Source organism: Centropristis striata, chromosome 20 (genome assembly GCF_030273125.1).
Source record: "Centropristis striata isolate RG_2023a ecotype Rhode Island chromosome 20, C.striata_1.0, whole genome shotgun sequence".
Taxonomy (NCBI): Eukaryota; Metazoa; Chordata; class Actinopteri; order Perciformes; family Serranidae; genus Centropristis; species Centropristis striata.
Window position 1 is genome coordinate 22,803,080 of NC_081536.1, and position 19,026 is coordinate 22,822,105.

Sequence of the window (19,026 nt, forward strand, 5' to 3'; positions counted from 1 at the left end):
AATGTCCCTGGGAGCCTGCCATACTCCAAAGCCACCCAGAAGTGCACTTCCTTGTTTACCCTAGCAACAAGGGGATAGTAGCAACCATTGCTAACCCGCTAGCAATCAGCAAGTCCGCTGTTAGCTGACTAGGTCTGTGCTCAGCATGGAGTCATGTCATAGGAACACTTGCAGGTTGGAGCTCATTAGCCCACGAAGCCCCGAGCAATGGAACGCAACCACCAGCACCAGATGAAATGACAGGGAGAAACACCATAACAGGGCTGTAACATTATTACCACTAGCCGACTTTCATCTGTGCTAGAATCCCTCCGAACACGTTAGCTCACGAACCGCAAGCAATATGCCGGGGAAGGATATCACCTGCCGCAACCAGGAAGCTCTTTTTAACAGAAGCACTGTCACTGGGTTTACCAGCGACAGGGCAGAAACAAACACGGAGAAAGGGAACAGCAAACAATGGAGGCTGTCTGTAGAAAGGCACCTAACTCACCACTTTGTTGCCAGTAAGTGGAAACAAAGCTGCTAGCCATACACTCTCTATCATTCAATTTTACCATAGGATGGTGGTGGGGTGTGGCTGTGCAAGCCGGTGTGTCTTAAAGAAATGACCACGTACCCTGACAAGCAGGGAGGTCATTCCCCGTACAAATGAAATATGTAAGATGATAGAGAACACATATTCACTGTTATCAACAATGCAAGATAAGGCATTTGCTGCATTCATGTGGGGTCAAAAATATGAGTTTCCAGATCTTATTTCATTCCTCACCTGATCTGTTTCCTTTTCTTTTCATTGCAAAGACTGGAAACAGCTATCACAATCTTGAATAAGCACACAAAGCAATAAAACACTTCTTTGTAGCATCCATGTTGTTTCCACATTACGACTTAAAGCTCACAAACACACCAAAGTTGGAAGAACCACTTCTAAACTCTTGAACAGGGACCAACTGAGCAGCCTGTAAATGCACCACTGCCCTTGGGCAGTTTTAGTTGTCTTCTTCACTTAGTTTATCATCATTGCCTCATAGTACTTTAATCATCTTCATATTCACCCTCTATTTCTTTCCTCTTCCTCTTCCTTTTCCCCCTTCATTTTCATCGTCACAATCATCATTATCATCACTACCATCTTCAGACTCTATCATCATCTACTCCTTTTCTTCTACCTCTTTATCTTCTTTATCATCATCTTAATCATCACCATTCTTATCATATTTCTCCACCCCCACCCCCCCCCCCCCCCCCCTTAATTCTTCCTCTTCGTCGTCGTCATAATCAAATCCATCATCTTCTTTATTAACATAATATTCTTCCTCTTCTTTCAAAAGAGGTGGATTGACAGCCATTATGATTTATCTATAACTTTAATCATTTAATGTCACCTTGATATTAATCTTTTGTACTTGTATCCTTCATTGAGTGGTCACATCTGATACCAGATAAACACTCCTGTAGCTTGCCTTGTTCTCTCAAGCCTTGCTCAAGAAAAATTCAACAGCGAGGATGATCTCCACCATGACTGCGTGAGTCCTTAAAGCTGAAGTGCTGATACTCTTCAGTGCAAACCAGGACCCACTGCAATGCAGAGTGACAGAGCAGCGTGAACTGAGCAGAGCTTAAAAGCAACTTCAAGTCATCTGAGGTGCTGACAGGGCCATGTGATGAATGAGTTTGTGTTTAGGGAGCCAGATCACCAAAGGGACTGGCCTTCAGCAAATATCAATGGGTCACAAACTCAGATGGATAGACAGCCGGCTCCAGTTAACCACATGTCCCTGGGTTCATGAATCCTGATTGCTGACTGACGGTTACAGGTTTACCCCCATGGGCTGCTGCTGCCGTAATGTAGCCTTGACTTCATCAGATGGCATTCATGGCTCCCCTTCTCTGAACACACATTTTCATAAATGACACTAAAGAGGAAATATGAGAGAGGTTTTCTCCTCTGCCTCCTCTCACTCTCTTCATCTCGGCTGTCACAAGCACTAGCTCCAGTCTCATGAATCACAAAGGACAGTGTGGGGTTTTCGCAGGGAAACGCTCAAAATATTCACACTAATTAGATTATATTCAGAGGTTTTATGTTCCTCTCAAGACATGCAACTCATTGAGAAATATTAAATGGTGATTTTCTGTTTGAAATGGACATCACAGAGACATTTAAAAAAAAAATAGAACAGTAGAGCAGAAAACTAATCCAAATTTTATTGAAAATGCAATATGGATTAGTCTCAATAGCAGGAGGTGCAATCTTTGTTTAATTCAATATGATATTTTTTTTCAACTATTTTTGCTTCATGTCCTATTCTATTCCTGGTATTTTAAATACTTTTTCTGAAGAAAATCACACCATGATTCTTTTATATATTTCTCAATTAAAACATGAATGATTATGCTATTTCTCTCCAATACTGTGAATCATGAAACTGCAATTCATTCATTTCAACATAATTGCAGTTAGAATCCAAATTATTTAGCCTTAAAGAACAGCAAAGATTTAGTGACATTATACATCAAGAAAAAGCAAACACAATCTAATGAACCAAATATTAAGCTGCATCATCACTGATGAAACCTGAAGGAAAATCGCAGAGGGAGCAACTTCCCGTCATAAATAACCCATGTTTGTAGTTTACTTGTCTTAATCGTTTTAACACTAACATTTTTAAAATACAAATTCTTTGTTGTCAAGCTGAACTCTATTAAATTAATCAAAATGTCTAAAGAGGAAGACACAGATGTCACAGTGAACTTTACAAGATGCAAGAGTTTTTTGGTTTTTTTTTACCAGCTGAGACTTTTTTTCCTCCCGTGTAGAATGATTGACAGGAAACACTCGACTCAACCCAAGCACAGAAAGTTCAAACCAGACCAAATTAAAGCTTCACGGCGACAGGGATGGATTTCTTTTTGTGGTTGAACAAACTGAAGAGGTATGAATGACAGCAAATATTATCTTCTGAAAGGAGTAAATCTAAAAGCCCTGATTTAAGGAGCTCTATGTGCAGACACCATCAAAGAGGGATAGAGTGAAGATGACATGGCACAAAATTTAAAGCACTTTTATTATCTTTTAATAATCACATTCTTGACAATACTCTCTAACAGTCTTATCCATCTGATGCAAGCTTACATCTGCCAGAGTTTTGGATTCAGAGTTTTGCTCAAGAACACTTCAGCAGGAAAAAGCCTGGATTTCTCTTCTCACTCCCTCACAGGTGAGATCTCTGCTGTGTTTATTTTCTGTCAATTTCCTTTTGACCACAAAAGTATGCAGATGTCATTAAATGAAAGAGCGATATGTTGAAATGCATTGTGCTCCAAGACAGGATTACAGAGAAGTTGAAACTGGGTGATTTATCTTTAGCTCCTTCAATCAATGCTCATCTTTATGTGTATATAGTTGTACTTCTGTTGCTCTGACAACTTCGCTGCATTTAATCAATGTTAATCTTGTTCCTATCAGGTTTTAGCTGCCATATATGGACTCTAACCATAATTCTTTGAAGTGAGGTTGTATATGTACCCACAGTCAATGCATTCCGTGTAGTAGTTTATGGTCTGTGGAGAACCAGATGCGCTCCGATTTTTGTTGCTATTCATAGACACATTTAATTTGGCACTCCTCTTTCTCAACCGTAGAACTTCCATGTTCCTATGCATAAGGACCCCATATCTGCTTTTTTGGCCCAAATCAAGGAGCTATTTCTTGTATGAGACAACAAATAGGCCTACAAGAAAATAAAAATAAGTGATTGTGACAGGGATGATGGAATTCTGTTCAATATGGGCTGAAAATATATCTTTATGACCTGGAGCATACAGAAGAACTTCTGCAGATGGAGACTGAATGGACTGAAAGAGAGAGAGGGGAAACTTCTGTGAAACCTAGACTCCAAGATAAAGCCCAAATAACTAGCCCAGGCTACCTGGTGCTGCCGCTGTGTACACTGTAAAGCAGACCCAAGAGCTGCTGCTGCCATGAGTGGAACTTGGTCCTGTTTGATTCAGACCAAAACAGCCGGTCTGTGACACTTATGCATAGGAACATGGAAGTTCCATGGTTGAGAAAAAGTAGTGCCAAATGAAACAGCTGTGAGTTTTAGGGTGGGCCTTTTTACCGTTTAGGTGGTTAAAATAAGTTTTGTGACAGTCCCCGTCCGCAGTCTGTTTCCTGCCTGGAGCACAAGCCTGGTTCTCCAAACTTAGAACGTGCAGACCATCATCTACTGCAGTTAATACATTGAGTGCGAGTAAGTAAGTAAGTAAGTAACCTCCCTTCAAAAATCCTTTAAAGGCTTCAATTATTATAAAATAAGAAAGAGAAAAAGTCAGCATTGATGTGGGGGTTGTACCAGTTGTGGAGAAGAGCGAGCTGAGCTAGAAGGCAAGCTCTTGATTTTCACCAATCCTACGAGCTCTGGGTAATGACAGACAGAATGGGATTGTGGGTACAAATGGCCCAAAGAAGTTTCCTCCATGAGCTTTCCTTAAAAAGGATCCAGATCTCAGACATCCAGAGGGAAGTCAGAGTAGAGGCACTTCCTTACATTGAAAGGGGTGAGGGTCAGCTCTAACTAGTCGGAGGCCATAGGGTAGACCCAGAACATGTTGGAGAGGTTATATATAGGTCCATCTCAATTAATTAGAATATCATGGGAAAGTCCATTTCCAGTAGTTTAATTCAAATAGCCCCAACCAAGTATTGAGTGCTTTCAGAGGCCAACATTTCCATATGAAACATACTTTTTAAAATTGGTCTTTTGTAATATACACTTTTTTTTGAAACACTGAATTTTAGGTCTTCACTAAACGTAAGCCATATTCATTTTAATTAGAAGAAATTAAATAAATTAAGATATGAAATGTTTCATTCTGTGTGTAACAGATCTATATAATGTGTTATTTCCACTTTTTGAATTGAATTACTGACATAAATAAACTTTTCTATGATGTTCTAATTTATATCCATATCACCTAGGAAAGCATCAGGGCTCCCTAGAGCTGGAAAACATTACTAGGGAGAAGGGCCTCTGTAATGCTTTGCTTACCCTGCTGCCACAGGAATACCACCAGATAAATGGATGAAAATAGATGGATGGATTGACCATTATCAACTGCCACAAAATGTGTGTTTTTGTCCCATGTGTCAAGAATAAATCTTCAGCTAAAAGCACTGTGTTTATAATGGTCAGCAAAAATAAACGATACTTCTATCCATTCATTTCATTCCACAACTGCAGTGTATTGCTGAATAACCAAACACACCAAAACCTGCAGCTCAGCATCCATCATGAGTCCCACCTCTAAACCGCTTCAGAATGAACCTGACACAAGAAGAGACAACACTTCTCTCTCTGGATGCAGCCCCAGCTGACACATTAGTTTTAACTTGAGAACCTCCCTCCTTGGAGACTGGTGACTGTGAGTGGTGAGTCATCCGTTATCTGAACATAACATGTGCACACACTGGCACACAAACCACGATTATAAGCATTATGTGCACACACTCAAAAACACTACCACAGTTCTGCTCAGCATTCTCGTACACTCCTCTCACCATGTTCACATGTGGCTATTCGCTCCTTATCTCTATGCGCATGCTTGTGCACAAACTCCAGCCCACAGATTCATGTGCACGGGCAGACAGGTTAGGAGTGCAGCAGTATTATCTGTCATTAGGCTGCGATTAAAACCCACTCCACTGACTCCAAATCAGCTGAGAGAATAGATAAAACTCTAACGTAGGACTTGTGCAACCACACTGGAGGGACAGAGAGTACCAAAAGCGTCTCGTGCTCTGTTTGAGTGTTGTGTGTGAATTTTTTTCTAACAGACACAGAAGCACTTTCTGCATGTCAGCAGTGAGGAGTGTTTCTCATTATTGCTTTTGCATTATGGAGCATTGTGCAGATAATTGCAGGAGATCCATGTTTGTGCATTCTGCTGGAGTTAAAAGGCTCAAAGAATTTGTTCGTGCTTATTTTGTCTGAAAAATTGTGCACCTTTTAAAGAGCAGGTGCATAGGGTTAGAAGAAGAAAAGCATGTGGTTGGAGAAAGAACTACACTTTGTTTTAAAGACTGCAGAAGAAGAGGATGTCTAAACATGCTATAATCATACAATGATTCCTCACTTAATTGATGACACTTCCACAGTGCACCTTCACGGATGTTAACACATACAGTGTACATCTCCTCCCTCAACATCTGCTCAGAGCTTCTGCTGGTTTCTCCGTCCTGCTCAGCTCTCTCTACTTTGCTGTTCCACGATCAACCTCATTAAAGTACATTTTTATGCAACAAATCTTTCCTAAACTTGGTGATTTAAAAGAAATTCAACCACTAAACAGCAACTGAGCTCTGTTACATTCGCAGAATGCACCTGAAGGTAGTCACTGGTGATGATTGAGCTGCTGCTTTGGTGTGTCAGATGAGAATTATATACAAATTGCAAGCACAAATGGAATAAAATGCACACAAATTCGCACTGTGTTCATGGAGGCAACTTTGGTCCAGAAGGATACAAATATCTACAAACGTTATTCATTTTACCAGAATTAAAATATCATCAGAATTATATTTAAGGTCTTAGTCATTGACATAGTAACCCGGTCTCACCAATCTGCATACAAATAACTTTACACTTCCAAATTATGTGCAATGCCTGCACCAAAATCCAATTTTGCGTGTATTTGATAAGCACAGGAGCACTTCCAAAATTAACAGGACAGGACATCATAAGGTTGCTATTGTAAGAAAAAAAGGGTGCAGTTTTGTTAAATTTAGGCTACAAAACCACTTCTCTAGGTTTAGGGCAAATATCGCCAGGCGTTAGGCATAATTAACAATAGTATAAAAAAGTAAATCCTTGAAGCGATGCAGTTATGAGGAGAATGTGACTACTGGAAGTTACGTAAAAACGTGATGCAAAGAAGTTTTTTTTTGTTTTTTTTAAATCATCGTTTACTTTTGTCTTCACATGGGACACAAACTCTGTTTTCCTGAGTCCTGGGTTTGTTGGACCCCTCCTACCCTCCGTAAGTGCAGCTTTTGTGCTTTATACTCAAGACTTACTTGTACTTATACAAGAGTAAACATGGGGACGGACTGGCGTATCATAAGCACGCAAAATATGATTTTGCCATATGCATTGCACGAAAGTTTTAAGTCGTGTTATTTTTTGCCCAAATTCAACGCAGGACTGTATATAACTGAAATGTTTCTAAATTGATGGATAGAAAAAATGAAAGCACTTGTAACAATCTCACAACAAATGCAACAAAGACATGCCTCAGGAGGCAGAGCGGTCAGCTGGTAATTGGAAGGTTACTGCTTTGATTCCTGGCTCCTCCTGAAGGGTTTTCCTCATATGACATGTCTTGAGTCAACCTCCTTCTTTTTGTCTTTGGTTAGTTAATTAGTCTCTTGTGTATTTCAATGCATTCTATGATTCATCCTCAATTCATCTGCATTTATTTGCTTGTTTTCCTTTTCTACACATATTGGCTTCAGTTATTTTTGTGTTCTTTTCCTGCCTGCCCCCTCTGCTTTTTCCACCACCGTTGTTTCTACCATCAGCTTTATGTTATTCAAGCTCGCCCTTTGTGTTTAAAACCTGATTTCCTCGAGTCCAGCATTTGAACTGCTACAAACAGTCAAGTGTACTTGAACAAGACCCTGAACCTCTCACCGCTCCCGATGAACAAGTTGGCACCTCGCATGGCAGCGTCTGCCATCAGTGTATGAATGTGTGTGTGTGAATGGGGGAATGCTGGCATGTGTTGTAAAGTGCTTTGAGTGGTCGATAGACCAGGAAAGCATTATATAAATGCACTCCTTTTTACCATTTTAATTCTGCTGTTGCTGATAATTAAATAAGGATAATTAATTCCAGTGTCATTCAGTTTGGTAATGTATTGCTAGGCAACAAATACCTGCAGGAAGAGGTTTGGATAAATGAGTTGCAGTAACTGTTTCTCCTTCAGACCTGCAGTGAAAGGTTACAGACATTCCTATACATATCCAATTAGCCTCTTAGCTCTCTGACTCTCTCCAGGTCTGTGTCTAATGCAGGGAAATGTTTTCTAAAGGCAAACTTAGGTTTTTCTGTTCCATGGTAAATGTTTTGTCGATCAAAATTAATCACTCAACAATTACTCGCCCGAGTGCTGAAAGTTGTGGCTTGAAACACAAACACGCCCACCTTTTGAGATGTCTGGATGCTCCAGTCCCTCCCCTCACCTGCATTATTAATGTCACATGACTTTGCTTCATGATTCATTTTCTCCTCTCCAAATGTTTCTGTTGAATGTCAGCTTTTAATTGTCTTGTGTAGATGTCATAGTGTGATTCAGCAAAGGTTGTTTTTTTATTACTATTGACATTTATTCATTTTCATTGTTTTTGCAGCCATTTTCACCACTTTTTCCAAAAACATAATCTCGTCTCTTCATCATATTTTGTGCCTATAGGGACCCTGTTAAGAAAAAGTTGTCAAAATACACCCATATACTGTAGTTGGTTGCTAAATTCTGTACATTTTCTGCATCATCTTACAAATTTGATGTCTATAGGTGGGACCGATTCTCAGTCACTTAAAAGTTTGTACAATAGATCACTGTAAAAAGTTCCCCTATCCCATTGACCAACAGCAATATCAATATTGATGATTCTCCAAACCTCATAATACATTCAGTCCCTGTTTTTTACATCTTGTGCCAACATTTTCTATATTAGGCCCACAGGGCAAAACACTTACTTCATGTGCACTTAACATTGGTATTGGACATAAATGTGAGGTGCGGAGCAAATCCAGATCCAGAGTTGTAACTACTGAGCATTTTCTTTTGTTTAACTTCAGCATTTAGAGTATTATGCAGCGTTGGTGGTATGTGCCGTCTTCTTGCTCTCTGTTGGACCTTTTGTTTCTTTATGAAGACTTCAGCCATCGCAGTGCTCACGCAACATGTCACAGAATGGCCTCTGAAGCCACTCCACCCACTGCCTGCCCTAAATAAGTCCACTGCTGCCTTAGTGCTGAGCAGGTTTACTGTGCCCAGCTGCAGAAACAGAAACATCTGCCCTCTCACGGCAGTTTTACCTCCTTCCTTCACTCTGACAAATAGCTCGAGTTAGACCTTGCCTGTGGCAGTGGCTCAGCACTAACACAAAGTCAAATAAAATGTGGCTAGAGGTCCGGGCATCAGAGATTATAAAGTGGATGATGTACTGTATGTTTGCTCTCTGAGAGGGCTAAAAAGGGTTTCAAGCAGTACTTATTGATTTGAGAGAGACAGACGCATTTTCTTTTCTGTTGGTTATGGGTTGTGATAGGCACTCTGCTGAGTCCGAACCATTTCCTTTAGGGAAAGAAATCTCTTTATCTCCTTTATTTTACTCTTTGAAAGCCCATAATGTCAGTGTGTTTCTCTCCAGCAGCAGTTGTCTGTCAAGGGGAATATAAACCTGACGTGGTAATATCTACCATTTATCTGTCTGTCCCCACTCCGCCCACACTCAATCCCTTGGTGGTATTTGATTTCCACAAATGTTTAATAAATCTTATTTGCCCAGGCATGTTGACTCAGAATACATTCTAATACAGCTCCAAATAAACATTTACCCTCTGACACCCGCTTTATTAGACTCTGTTAGCAGAACTGTCACTGGTAGGCCAGTGTTTGGCACATGCAAACAGCTCCTATGTAAAATGTTTCCTCCGTTGACATTTTCATCAACACACTATATGATGAAGAACCCACATGGACCCAGAAATCATGCTGTGTGCTTTTGTGAGTCAGGGTTTTTAAGAACTTTTTTCAAAATTGCTTTTTTTCCATGCTGTGCATAAATCACCATCAATCCTCTGTAAAGTTTAATATGCTGTGAAATTGGACACAAATGTGAAATTATTTATTTTCTTCTAAACTGCACGAAAAGCAAACTTTGTCAGGATTTGAAAAACACTCCACCATGAAAAAGAATTAGAAGAAAAATCAATTTGACAGAAAAAAAAATACAAAGTTAACATTAAAAAGAATCACAGTTTTGGTCTAAAGTTTGCTTTGAACAGCAGTAAACCAGAGACTGGTGAACTGGTCAGATTTATCCTCTATGAATAATACTGAATGCATTTTCAACCCTAGCATCAGCATCAAACCTTCTTAGAAGAAATAAATCATAAATAATGAAATTGCAAAAACCTCATCTAATAAGAATGATGCCCTGTTTCACATTCATGCAATCATACTTCAGCATGCAGCCCGAGCAGCTCCACTGGAGCAGGTGAGGCTTGAGTGCCTTGCTCAAGGGCAACTGTTTAATATGCCGAGTGAGAAGAAAGTGTTTCTCATTCACCTTCTGCACCCACATGCATCCTACATTGATTCCCACTGCCCCTATTGAAGAGCAGTGCATGGAAATCCATGCATAAAATGTATGAAAAAGAAATCAATAATGAGATATTGCCGTGCATGAGAGATCCCTGAATTTGAATGCCTTTAAGAAAAAGACTCATTGTCTTTCTAAATTCACAACAAACAAGTTTTTACAAGAGAGAAAATACCTGAATGATCTCAGTTAACAGTTGGAGCAACACTTCTTCAAACATTTGAGATAAATGTAAACTTATCAGCACTCAGCAGGAGATCCACAACCTAAAATAGAAATCTCTCTGCACTCACCTCCTCGTGTTGCCCCGTTCAAGCTGAAAAGTATCAGGGTGACCTGCGTAATAATCCCCCAGACTTTTTTACTCCAGGGATCCATGATGAAGTGGAAGGATGCTGCAGAAAAGCCCAACGGGTGAAGGAGGGAGACAGTGTGCCTCTCCTCTCCTCTTTACTCCACTCCTCCTCCACACTTTCCAGATCCCTGCTGAATGTTGCACTTCTGTGTCTGCAGCGCTCACGAACATCCGCCTGGCTCCACGGCGATGACAGCAGAGGCAAGAGGCTACTTTCTGTTTGGCTGCACTCTGCAGAGTGAGGGGAAGGAAGAGAGAGCGTGAGAGAGACACGGAGAGGGAGAGAGAGAGAGAGAGAGAGAGAGGAGAGAGAGAGAGAGAGAGAGAGAGAGAGACTCTCACTACTGTCACAGCTCCAGTGAAAGCAGCTTCAGTCATTAAAAGGACTTGAAGACCCTGTGCCCTGCCAGAAACCTCCAAAAACCCACAGCAGGCTACACTATTCTGCTCCTAACTGTGTTTGAGAAAGAGTCGTCTCAGGTCCCATTAGGCTCCGGGCTGCTGCTCACAGTCTGTTTGTCATCATGTAATGCAGCAGTTCAGGTCCGGTGGTCACGCAAGGGATCCCCAGCACGGTGACTCAGTCACAGCAAATCAATTCAAAGTATCCCACTGAGAGAGCAGACAGGAATTAAAATGACCATTCAGAATCTAATTATGGGTTTTATCAGTAAAATATTATACCTCGTCCTGGGAAAGAAATCTAGTGAAAATGGTTTCTTTTCCCTCTTTTTCTTTTCCTTTATTCACGCAGGTAAAACTAAAGTTAAATTATTTTCAAGACTGAACTGGAAAGCAGAAGGAAACATTGTTATGATTATGAATATAATGAAAAAAACAATAACAGGCAACGACAATATCAGTGCGTAAACAATATGCAGTTACAGTGCGCAAACACGTATCAGAATTTTAAAATAAAGCACGCACATAAATTGGAAACAAAAACATTCACCAACAATGTTATTTTCCAAGTCCTTGACAGTTTACTTGAATAAAAAGCTCTGAAAATTGTAGGTTCTTCTCTACTTTGTTCCTGGTGAAACGTGCAGTGTATATACAGAATAACTTAACACCCTGAGAAAACCCTGTTATTGTTTACATCCAGTCCTCACCTTGCTGCTGCTGTGATGTCTGCTGTGGTTCCAGGTGCAGCAAAGAACACTTCGAAGAAGTCAAACAGACTTAAAAACTTGAAGAAACTTCTGATTTTGCATGTGCATATCTTGACGATATTGTCATTTACAGCTCCACCTGAGAGGAGCACAGTGACACCTGTTGAGACCTGATGATCCATCCACCAAATTGTGTCACGCCAGAACAGAAACAAAGTACGTGGGTCCATGCTTTTGAATTGTGTCATAACCACAATTTATGAAGTAGCTCGGATCCTTCCTGGGGATGTGGCATGTTGACTTTTCAGACAACATGATTGGCTCCCAGTGCCTCAACCAGCTCTAGTGCACAACTGAGGCTGTGGCAGATTTCCAGGATATCCTGCAATTCTCCAAAGTCTAGATTTTGGTGAAAATATCAACCTGCACACTGATATATCTGGAAAAAAGTTTTTTGCTATTCCTGGGCACCTGAACTGCTGCTTTACATGATGACAAACACAAAGTCTTTAAAGGCTATTAAAGTTGTAATTTACCGATTTTACAGACTGACCGGGAAAGTGCACATATCTTAGTTTTTCTGTAGTTAGTTTTCTCCTTATTAAGTGTGCTGAATACTGCTTAACACAACACAAGCAAGGATAAAGTCAAGAAACATGTGTCGTGGGTTAAGTTTGAGTCCATTAGGACACAAGTGCTTTGTATGAAGTATGCTAAGTATGAAAGACTTTTCATCAACCGTAAACTGGACTGAAAAGTTTTAAGCTGTCATCGACTAAAACTAAAGAATAAAAATGACTTAAATGTGACCAAAACTGCAAAGGCAGAATCTAAAGAAAGGTGCCAAAATTTTGTTTCATTCATCATACTCAGTTTGACTATTACTATTTGTTTCTTTTTGTAGTGCACAAATTTAGTTAACTTCTTTAAGAATTTTACTTTGTTTTATGCTTCAGTCATTCTAACATGTATTTTTTTGAGTTACCGATGCTGAAAGTACTGCTGGTTTCTGCTGCTGTTGGATGGACTTCCTTTATGTACTGGAGCAAAAGATGAGCGCCTTAAAGCAGAGCTACTAAATACAGGAAGTGGACAATGAGAATGTACCAAGTTCCACCACAACATGGGGGGATTGGGATCTCTCATTTAGAAAATGTGTTTGTTTGGTTGTGTGTAGTGATGGCTGATCGAGGCTTTGTTGAAGCTTCGACACTTTTTACAAAACATGGTTCATTACTCGAAGCTTCAATGACACACAGTGCTCCAGTAGGACATCTAGTGGTCAATAAAATGAAGTGCAATCGAACGTGTCATTGATCAGTTCATGGATTTGTTTTCAAATACACTAGTTGACTGTATGTTTCGAGTCGATATAACAACAATATTGCTAGTAGTGGGGCGTCCCGGTGGCTCACACTGGTAGAGCGCGCACCTGTAAGGCAGGTTTGCTGCGGCGGACCCGAGTTCGAATCCAGCCTGAGGTCCTTTTGCCGCATGTCCTCCCCTCTGTCTCCCCCTTTCTATCTATTACTGCATGAAAAATGCCAAAAAAAAAAAAAGCTTAAGAAAATCAAATAAATAATAATATTGCTAGTAATAATAAAGACATTAACTATTGAAGACCATGTTTCTTATTTGACCTGTCTGTTACCCTATATAGACTTCACTTTTGTGCTATGAAACATTTAAATGGTGCTGCTACATTCATACATTTTCACATGGGGCTGGTGCAAATACAGATTATATTATGGATTTTGGCAAAGAATGGTTTGGGGTTCATTGGTAAAGAGGTTCATGGGTGGGTGGGGAAAGAGATCAGCGAGGTAGCGGTTCACTTCCACAATAGTGTTGGTGATTCAGTCACGTGACTCGTGACGTTCGAAGCAGCAAAGTGCTTCGAACGTCACGAGTCACGTGACCAAACCACGCCTCGGCACAGTGCTTCGGGACGTTTGCTTCATGAGCTACCGCAGATGTGTCGGAGCTTCAAGTGTCAGTGGACCATCACTAGTTGTGTGTTTGTTGGTGATTTTGTTGTGATAAAATTAATCTCTGCAGCAATCCAAAGCAATGTATGAGGGCTTCCATAAAATCCCAAAGAAGAGGAATCAACAAATCAAATGAAATTCAACATATTTTATGTCCATGCAACTCCTAAATGTTCAGTTATTTGTTACTGAGTTCCGTGTGGAAGTAAGACATTTAGTATTTTTAGACAAAGAAACTTTCAGAAAGTTTTTTTTTCTCACCACTTTCATCCTTTGTGATGAAACAAAAACACATATTAGAGAGGGCTGATGCTGTCTCCTGTTGAAAGGACAGATGTTTTTTTTGTACATCTGGCAGAATCACCACACAGTCATTTGAAAACCACCACACAATAGCAAGGTGAGAAAAGTAATTTCTCTGTCCAAATTGGGTTTTCACATACAATGCTGTGTAAATATCTCAGTTCTGCAGAGTGAAGAAAGAGATTACGCCACAGTCTTTATCAGTATTATCACAGTTAATATTACTATTCCTGGATCCTGTCACTGCGCTTGTTTTATCTGCCATGATGACTTACCATGCAGCCACACAGGGATGTCAGACAGGCTTTTCAGGAGCAGAGAGTCAGGCAGCATGTGAATAAGGCAAGCTTGTGTGTGAAGAAGGTGCAGAGGCACCGACCAGTGCCGTCTGCATTGTACTGGAGCCGTAGTTGTTCTAAACATTTTAGAAAGCATAAAAGGCAGAAGCAGGTACAAACGTATGTTTTATGCATCTGTGTGTCTGGAAGGTGGAGACGAATCAGAGAAGAAGTGGTACTGAGCGAACACTATGCTAATCATGTCTTTTATCTCTGGATTTTGAGCCTGCATTCTGACAGACTGTTAACATTTCAAAAAGGTTTCTACTCAGTTAAGATTGTCTGATGCAAAGAGTGTCGGTGCTACTGAAGATCAGTACCCGAGCTGACAGTTAAGATATTAAATAAACATTATTGTGTTTCCATCAGCAAATTTGAAGATTTGCATTCGAAAAGCTTGATGGAAACACAAAAACTTTAGAAAATGCACATAAAAGTTTTTACAGTCGCTAGAGGGTTTTTTTTTGTCTTTTTTGAAAAATTCTCATTACTGATCAGCTGTTTACACTCTGCAGGTCAAGACGAGTTGATATGAAATTCAATTAGACAATTAGAATTTGTCCAAATAAATCTAATTCCTGAAGACTTCTCTTGATTTACTCTCGTGGGTGGCCAAAGTTGTCCGATCAGCAACCCTTTTTTGTTGTAGTTTCTTCTCTTCTTCTTCTACTATTTACTAACGGTATCGCCTACAGCAACCCATTACACTGCCATCTTCTGACCAAGGTACATTTATGCAGCTTTTTTTTATTCAATGCAGCATTTCATAATTTGCTTCATATTCACTATGACCTGGTGGCACACCTGGTAGAGCACGTATCATAGAGGCACTGGTTCGAATCCGACTTGGAGCTCTTTCCCCCATGTCTTCCCTCTGTCTCCCACTTCACTCTGTCTCTATCAATAAAGCCCAAAAATGGCCCAAAAAATATCTTAAAAGAAAACAAAAAATCACTTTGACTTTGGGCTACTGTCAGTCTGTTTGTTAGTACATTAATATCATGAGATCACATGAAAAACCTTCTTGTCATGCTTCAAGTGTGCTCAAACCACCAGTGAAGGTTCAATCAATCAGTGTCCTGTTAGGAGCTACTGACAGGAGGTGTTTAATGAACATGCTGCAACAGCATCAGTTATATCAGAACTGACGAGAATTTTGAGAACGGATTTTGAGTTAAGCAAATCTGTGGCTATTTCACAGATTCCTGGGAGACCATGTTGGATGGACACATGATTCATCCAGTCATAAGTGTTTTTCCTTGACAAACTTCCAGCTTTAGTTTCTAAAACTGAGTGAAAACATTAACCAAACAATTTAAGTCTTCATGGTGGCTCTTTATACGGGGGTGGTGACCTGCAAAAGTCCTGTGGCTGTAAACACTGTTTCAACTAGCAACATGTGCGCTGTAGGATGACTCAGCTGAAGTCACCAAAAAAATCCTTCAAAGTTTGTAGGTATATGTCAAGTTTGCAGCAAAACATTTTCATCAGTTAAAAACAAACGTCTACACGCAAAGTCAGCGGCTCAAAAAGAGTACCTGAGGATACCACTACGGCAAGTTGACACCTTGCATGGCAGCTTCTGTTTTCAGTGTATGAATGTTGTGTTGTAAAGCACTAGTGCAAAAATGTGCTTTATAGTTGCAGTCTATTTTCCTATATGATAACACACATTTTTTTTAATAAACAGTCACATATTTTTACATTTGCAGTTTTTAAACATTTCTGCAATTTAGCATGTTTGGCTGAATTCAGTCATTACAGGCCACAATCATAAAAACATCTCTGATACAAAAGACTTTCTTAAGTATCTCAATATGTTTATTAAGAACATACCAGACTGCAGGATTTCAAAATGTCTTAACTTCCATTATTTTATTGCTTTCATTTTGGATGTTATTACATTGTTGACAAGTGAAACAGCTGATGGACTCATCGAGTTTGTTTTAAAGGGAAACAACTGACTTTGTTCTGACATTGTGTTGTTTTGTTTTGTTTTGTTTTGTTTTTTGGTAAATTGCTTGTTTTGCTTCAACTTTGTCACTTTGCTTTGCAGCTGTATTTGAGCCCCTCTGCACCCTCCTGCCAGACCTCGTTTTGTATAACTCATTTTTATTTTGCATACCAAATGAAGCTGGCCAATGACTGATGCACTCCCACTCTACTTTATATTCACAACACCTGCTGCAAGCTGTGTAAGGAGTTTGGCTTTGGCCAGCAGGCTGGTCGGCCAAAACAGAAAAGACTGAGAGTTTGTTTAGAAGGTGAGAAAGGGATGTTTTCTACTTCATGAAATGAGGAAAAAACAAATAGAGAATCTCGATCCACTTAAAATGTAGACCCATTTTGTGGGTGATTAGTGCTTGAAACAAATCTTTAGTCTGGTTTTACTGAGAGAAAAGGTGATTCTGTTTTTGGCTGTGCATTGTTTGTGCTTCTCTTATTACTTTGTCAGACATTTCATGTCACATAAGTTTTCATGAATATTTTTAAACGTGCGACTGTGGATGATATTTTAACATGTGTCTTAGGAGCCCTCCTCTCACTCAGGCTGAATGTGAGTTGGACTTGGATGGAAATGACATTAAATGTTGTTCATCTTCATTGATATGCATAAATATTTAAGTTCCATTCAAATGGAAGTTATTTTAACCCAAACCTTGATTTTCCCTAAACCAAATAGTTTTGGTGTCTTACCCAAATCAAGTAGATCCATTTCACAACCACGTATTTAAAACAGCGACCATTTCAGAACCTAGAACAATCTTGTAAGATATCATACAAACAGTTATGCATAACTTTTCACAACATATTGTATGTATTCTTCTGTGTGGAGTTTGTATGTTCTTTCAGGGTTTTCCAGCTTCCTCCCACAGTCCAAACACATGCAGCCTAGGTTTAACAAACTCTAAATTTGCCCATAGGAGTGAATGAGAGCATGAATGGTTGTCTGCCCTATAATGGACTGAAAACCTCCAGGGTGAACCCCGCCTCTTGCCCAATTTCAGCTGAGTGAAGGGTGAATTGTAGTTAGTTATAATTTTCTGCAAAGACAATGTTAGTAAATTTATATTTGGTGAAATTCCTGCTCAAGAAACTAGCTTTTGTGAAAAAAATATTTGAATTTGAGTAATTATTTTGTATGCAGTGCTTAACAAATGTATTAGACCAGAAGTTTGTGCCACAGCTGTTCTAATTGAACAGCATTAATTACCCAAATAATTCTCTATGTTTCTCCAATGGTTAATACACCAGTATGTAGAAGCTATTTAACCAAATTATACTATTATTGTTATCCATGAATTTTCAAATTTACTGTTTTACCAAAACTGTAAAAACACTAAAGCACATTATTATTTCTTGATTAAGATGTAAAATTATAGTTATTTACTTGAATTCCTGAACAGAAAAATTAGTTTTATTGGTTGAATGTTCTGCTTGATTCATTTCTGACTTCTCAGAGAAGCCCAGTGAGCAAGCTGAAATCTGGCTATAAAAATGTGAATTCACTTTGTTTTTTGCCAAATAAATAACAATAACATTTTAGTTTTAAACAAGCTTTTGAATGATTGAAGATGTTTTCTCATTTATGTGACCACTGGTCTAATAAATTTGTTAAGCACTGTACATTTTTCTACTTTTGAATCCAATAATGATACAGAGAGTTTTGAGCATTTCTTCTTCTGTCACTGTTTTAAGAAGATGCTAATGCTCAGTTCCAGGTCACCCTAAATATGCATGATATGATTACCCAGCAACAGACTGACTTGTTTATGAGGGTCTCTGCACAGCTAAGGCAGTACTTGTTTATTTGGATGCCTGAAGCATTTCCCTGCTAGAAAACTGCATCCTCTTGCAGTCTGGAAGCAGCACAGTTTTTATTTTTTTCACAGTTAATTGCACAAACTCCGAAACAGTATGAGAGACAGTAGATTCCTACATGAGGACTTTGGGTTTCTGTGCGGTGCTTCTTTTCGTTTCCATTATCGACTCCAGTTTGTTTTCCATTATTGACCAGAAGAAATGGTTGTTTTCTTTGTGCCAATGCTGACCTCCAAACACTTACCTTGCTATCTCCTCATGAATAATGTTAAGAAACATCAATGGAAGTCTCTGCCTTTGAAAAAAAAACATGCCTGGAACCAACTCTGTACATGGTTACTGTACAGAATCATTAATCTGTGAGTGTCAGTGTGTTGCAGGAGTTAGCTTTGTGCTTTTATTTCCCTCTCAACCCGTCTTGAAAAGTGGAGGTAAGACCTTGTATGCATTTAAGTTTACAAGAACAGCAGCAGTGTTGTAGGTTGGGTAAAGCTGATCAAACACAATGAAGCCTGAGAGATGTAAACTGTGACTGCATGGCATTCACGTCTTCTTTGGTTGCTGCCGCTGGAGGAGCTGCTATCTCTGAATCTCTGCTGCTTTCAAGCATTAAATGGCCTTGCTCAAAAATATATATATCACTGGTTTATTGATTCTTCATGTGCTTCCCCTCTGCTGGTTATTTCATGATTTCAGCTGCTGACCAAATGTG

The 19,026-nt window shown here is 39.5% G+C and overlaps 1 protein-coding gene across 1 annotated transcript in view; it reads right to left on the reverse strand.

Moving 5' to 3' along the window:
- The window catches only part of LOC131993476 (contactin-associated protein-like 4), an 84,706-nt gene extending 73,836 nt beyond the window's left edge, over window positions 1-10,870 (reverse strand). Inside the window, exon 1 of the mRNA XM_059359409.1 lies at window positions 10,690-10,870. Coding sequence (XP_059215392.1) covers window positions 10,690-10,774 — 85 coding nt within the window. The 5' untranslated portion in view covers window positions 10,775-10,870. The remainder of the gene's footprint in view (window positions 1-10,689) is intronic.
- Window positions 10,871-19,026: the final 8,156 nt, after the last annotated feature.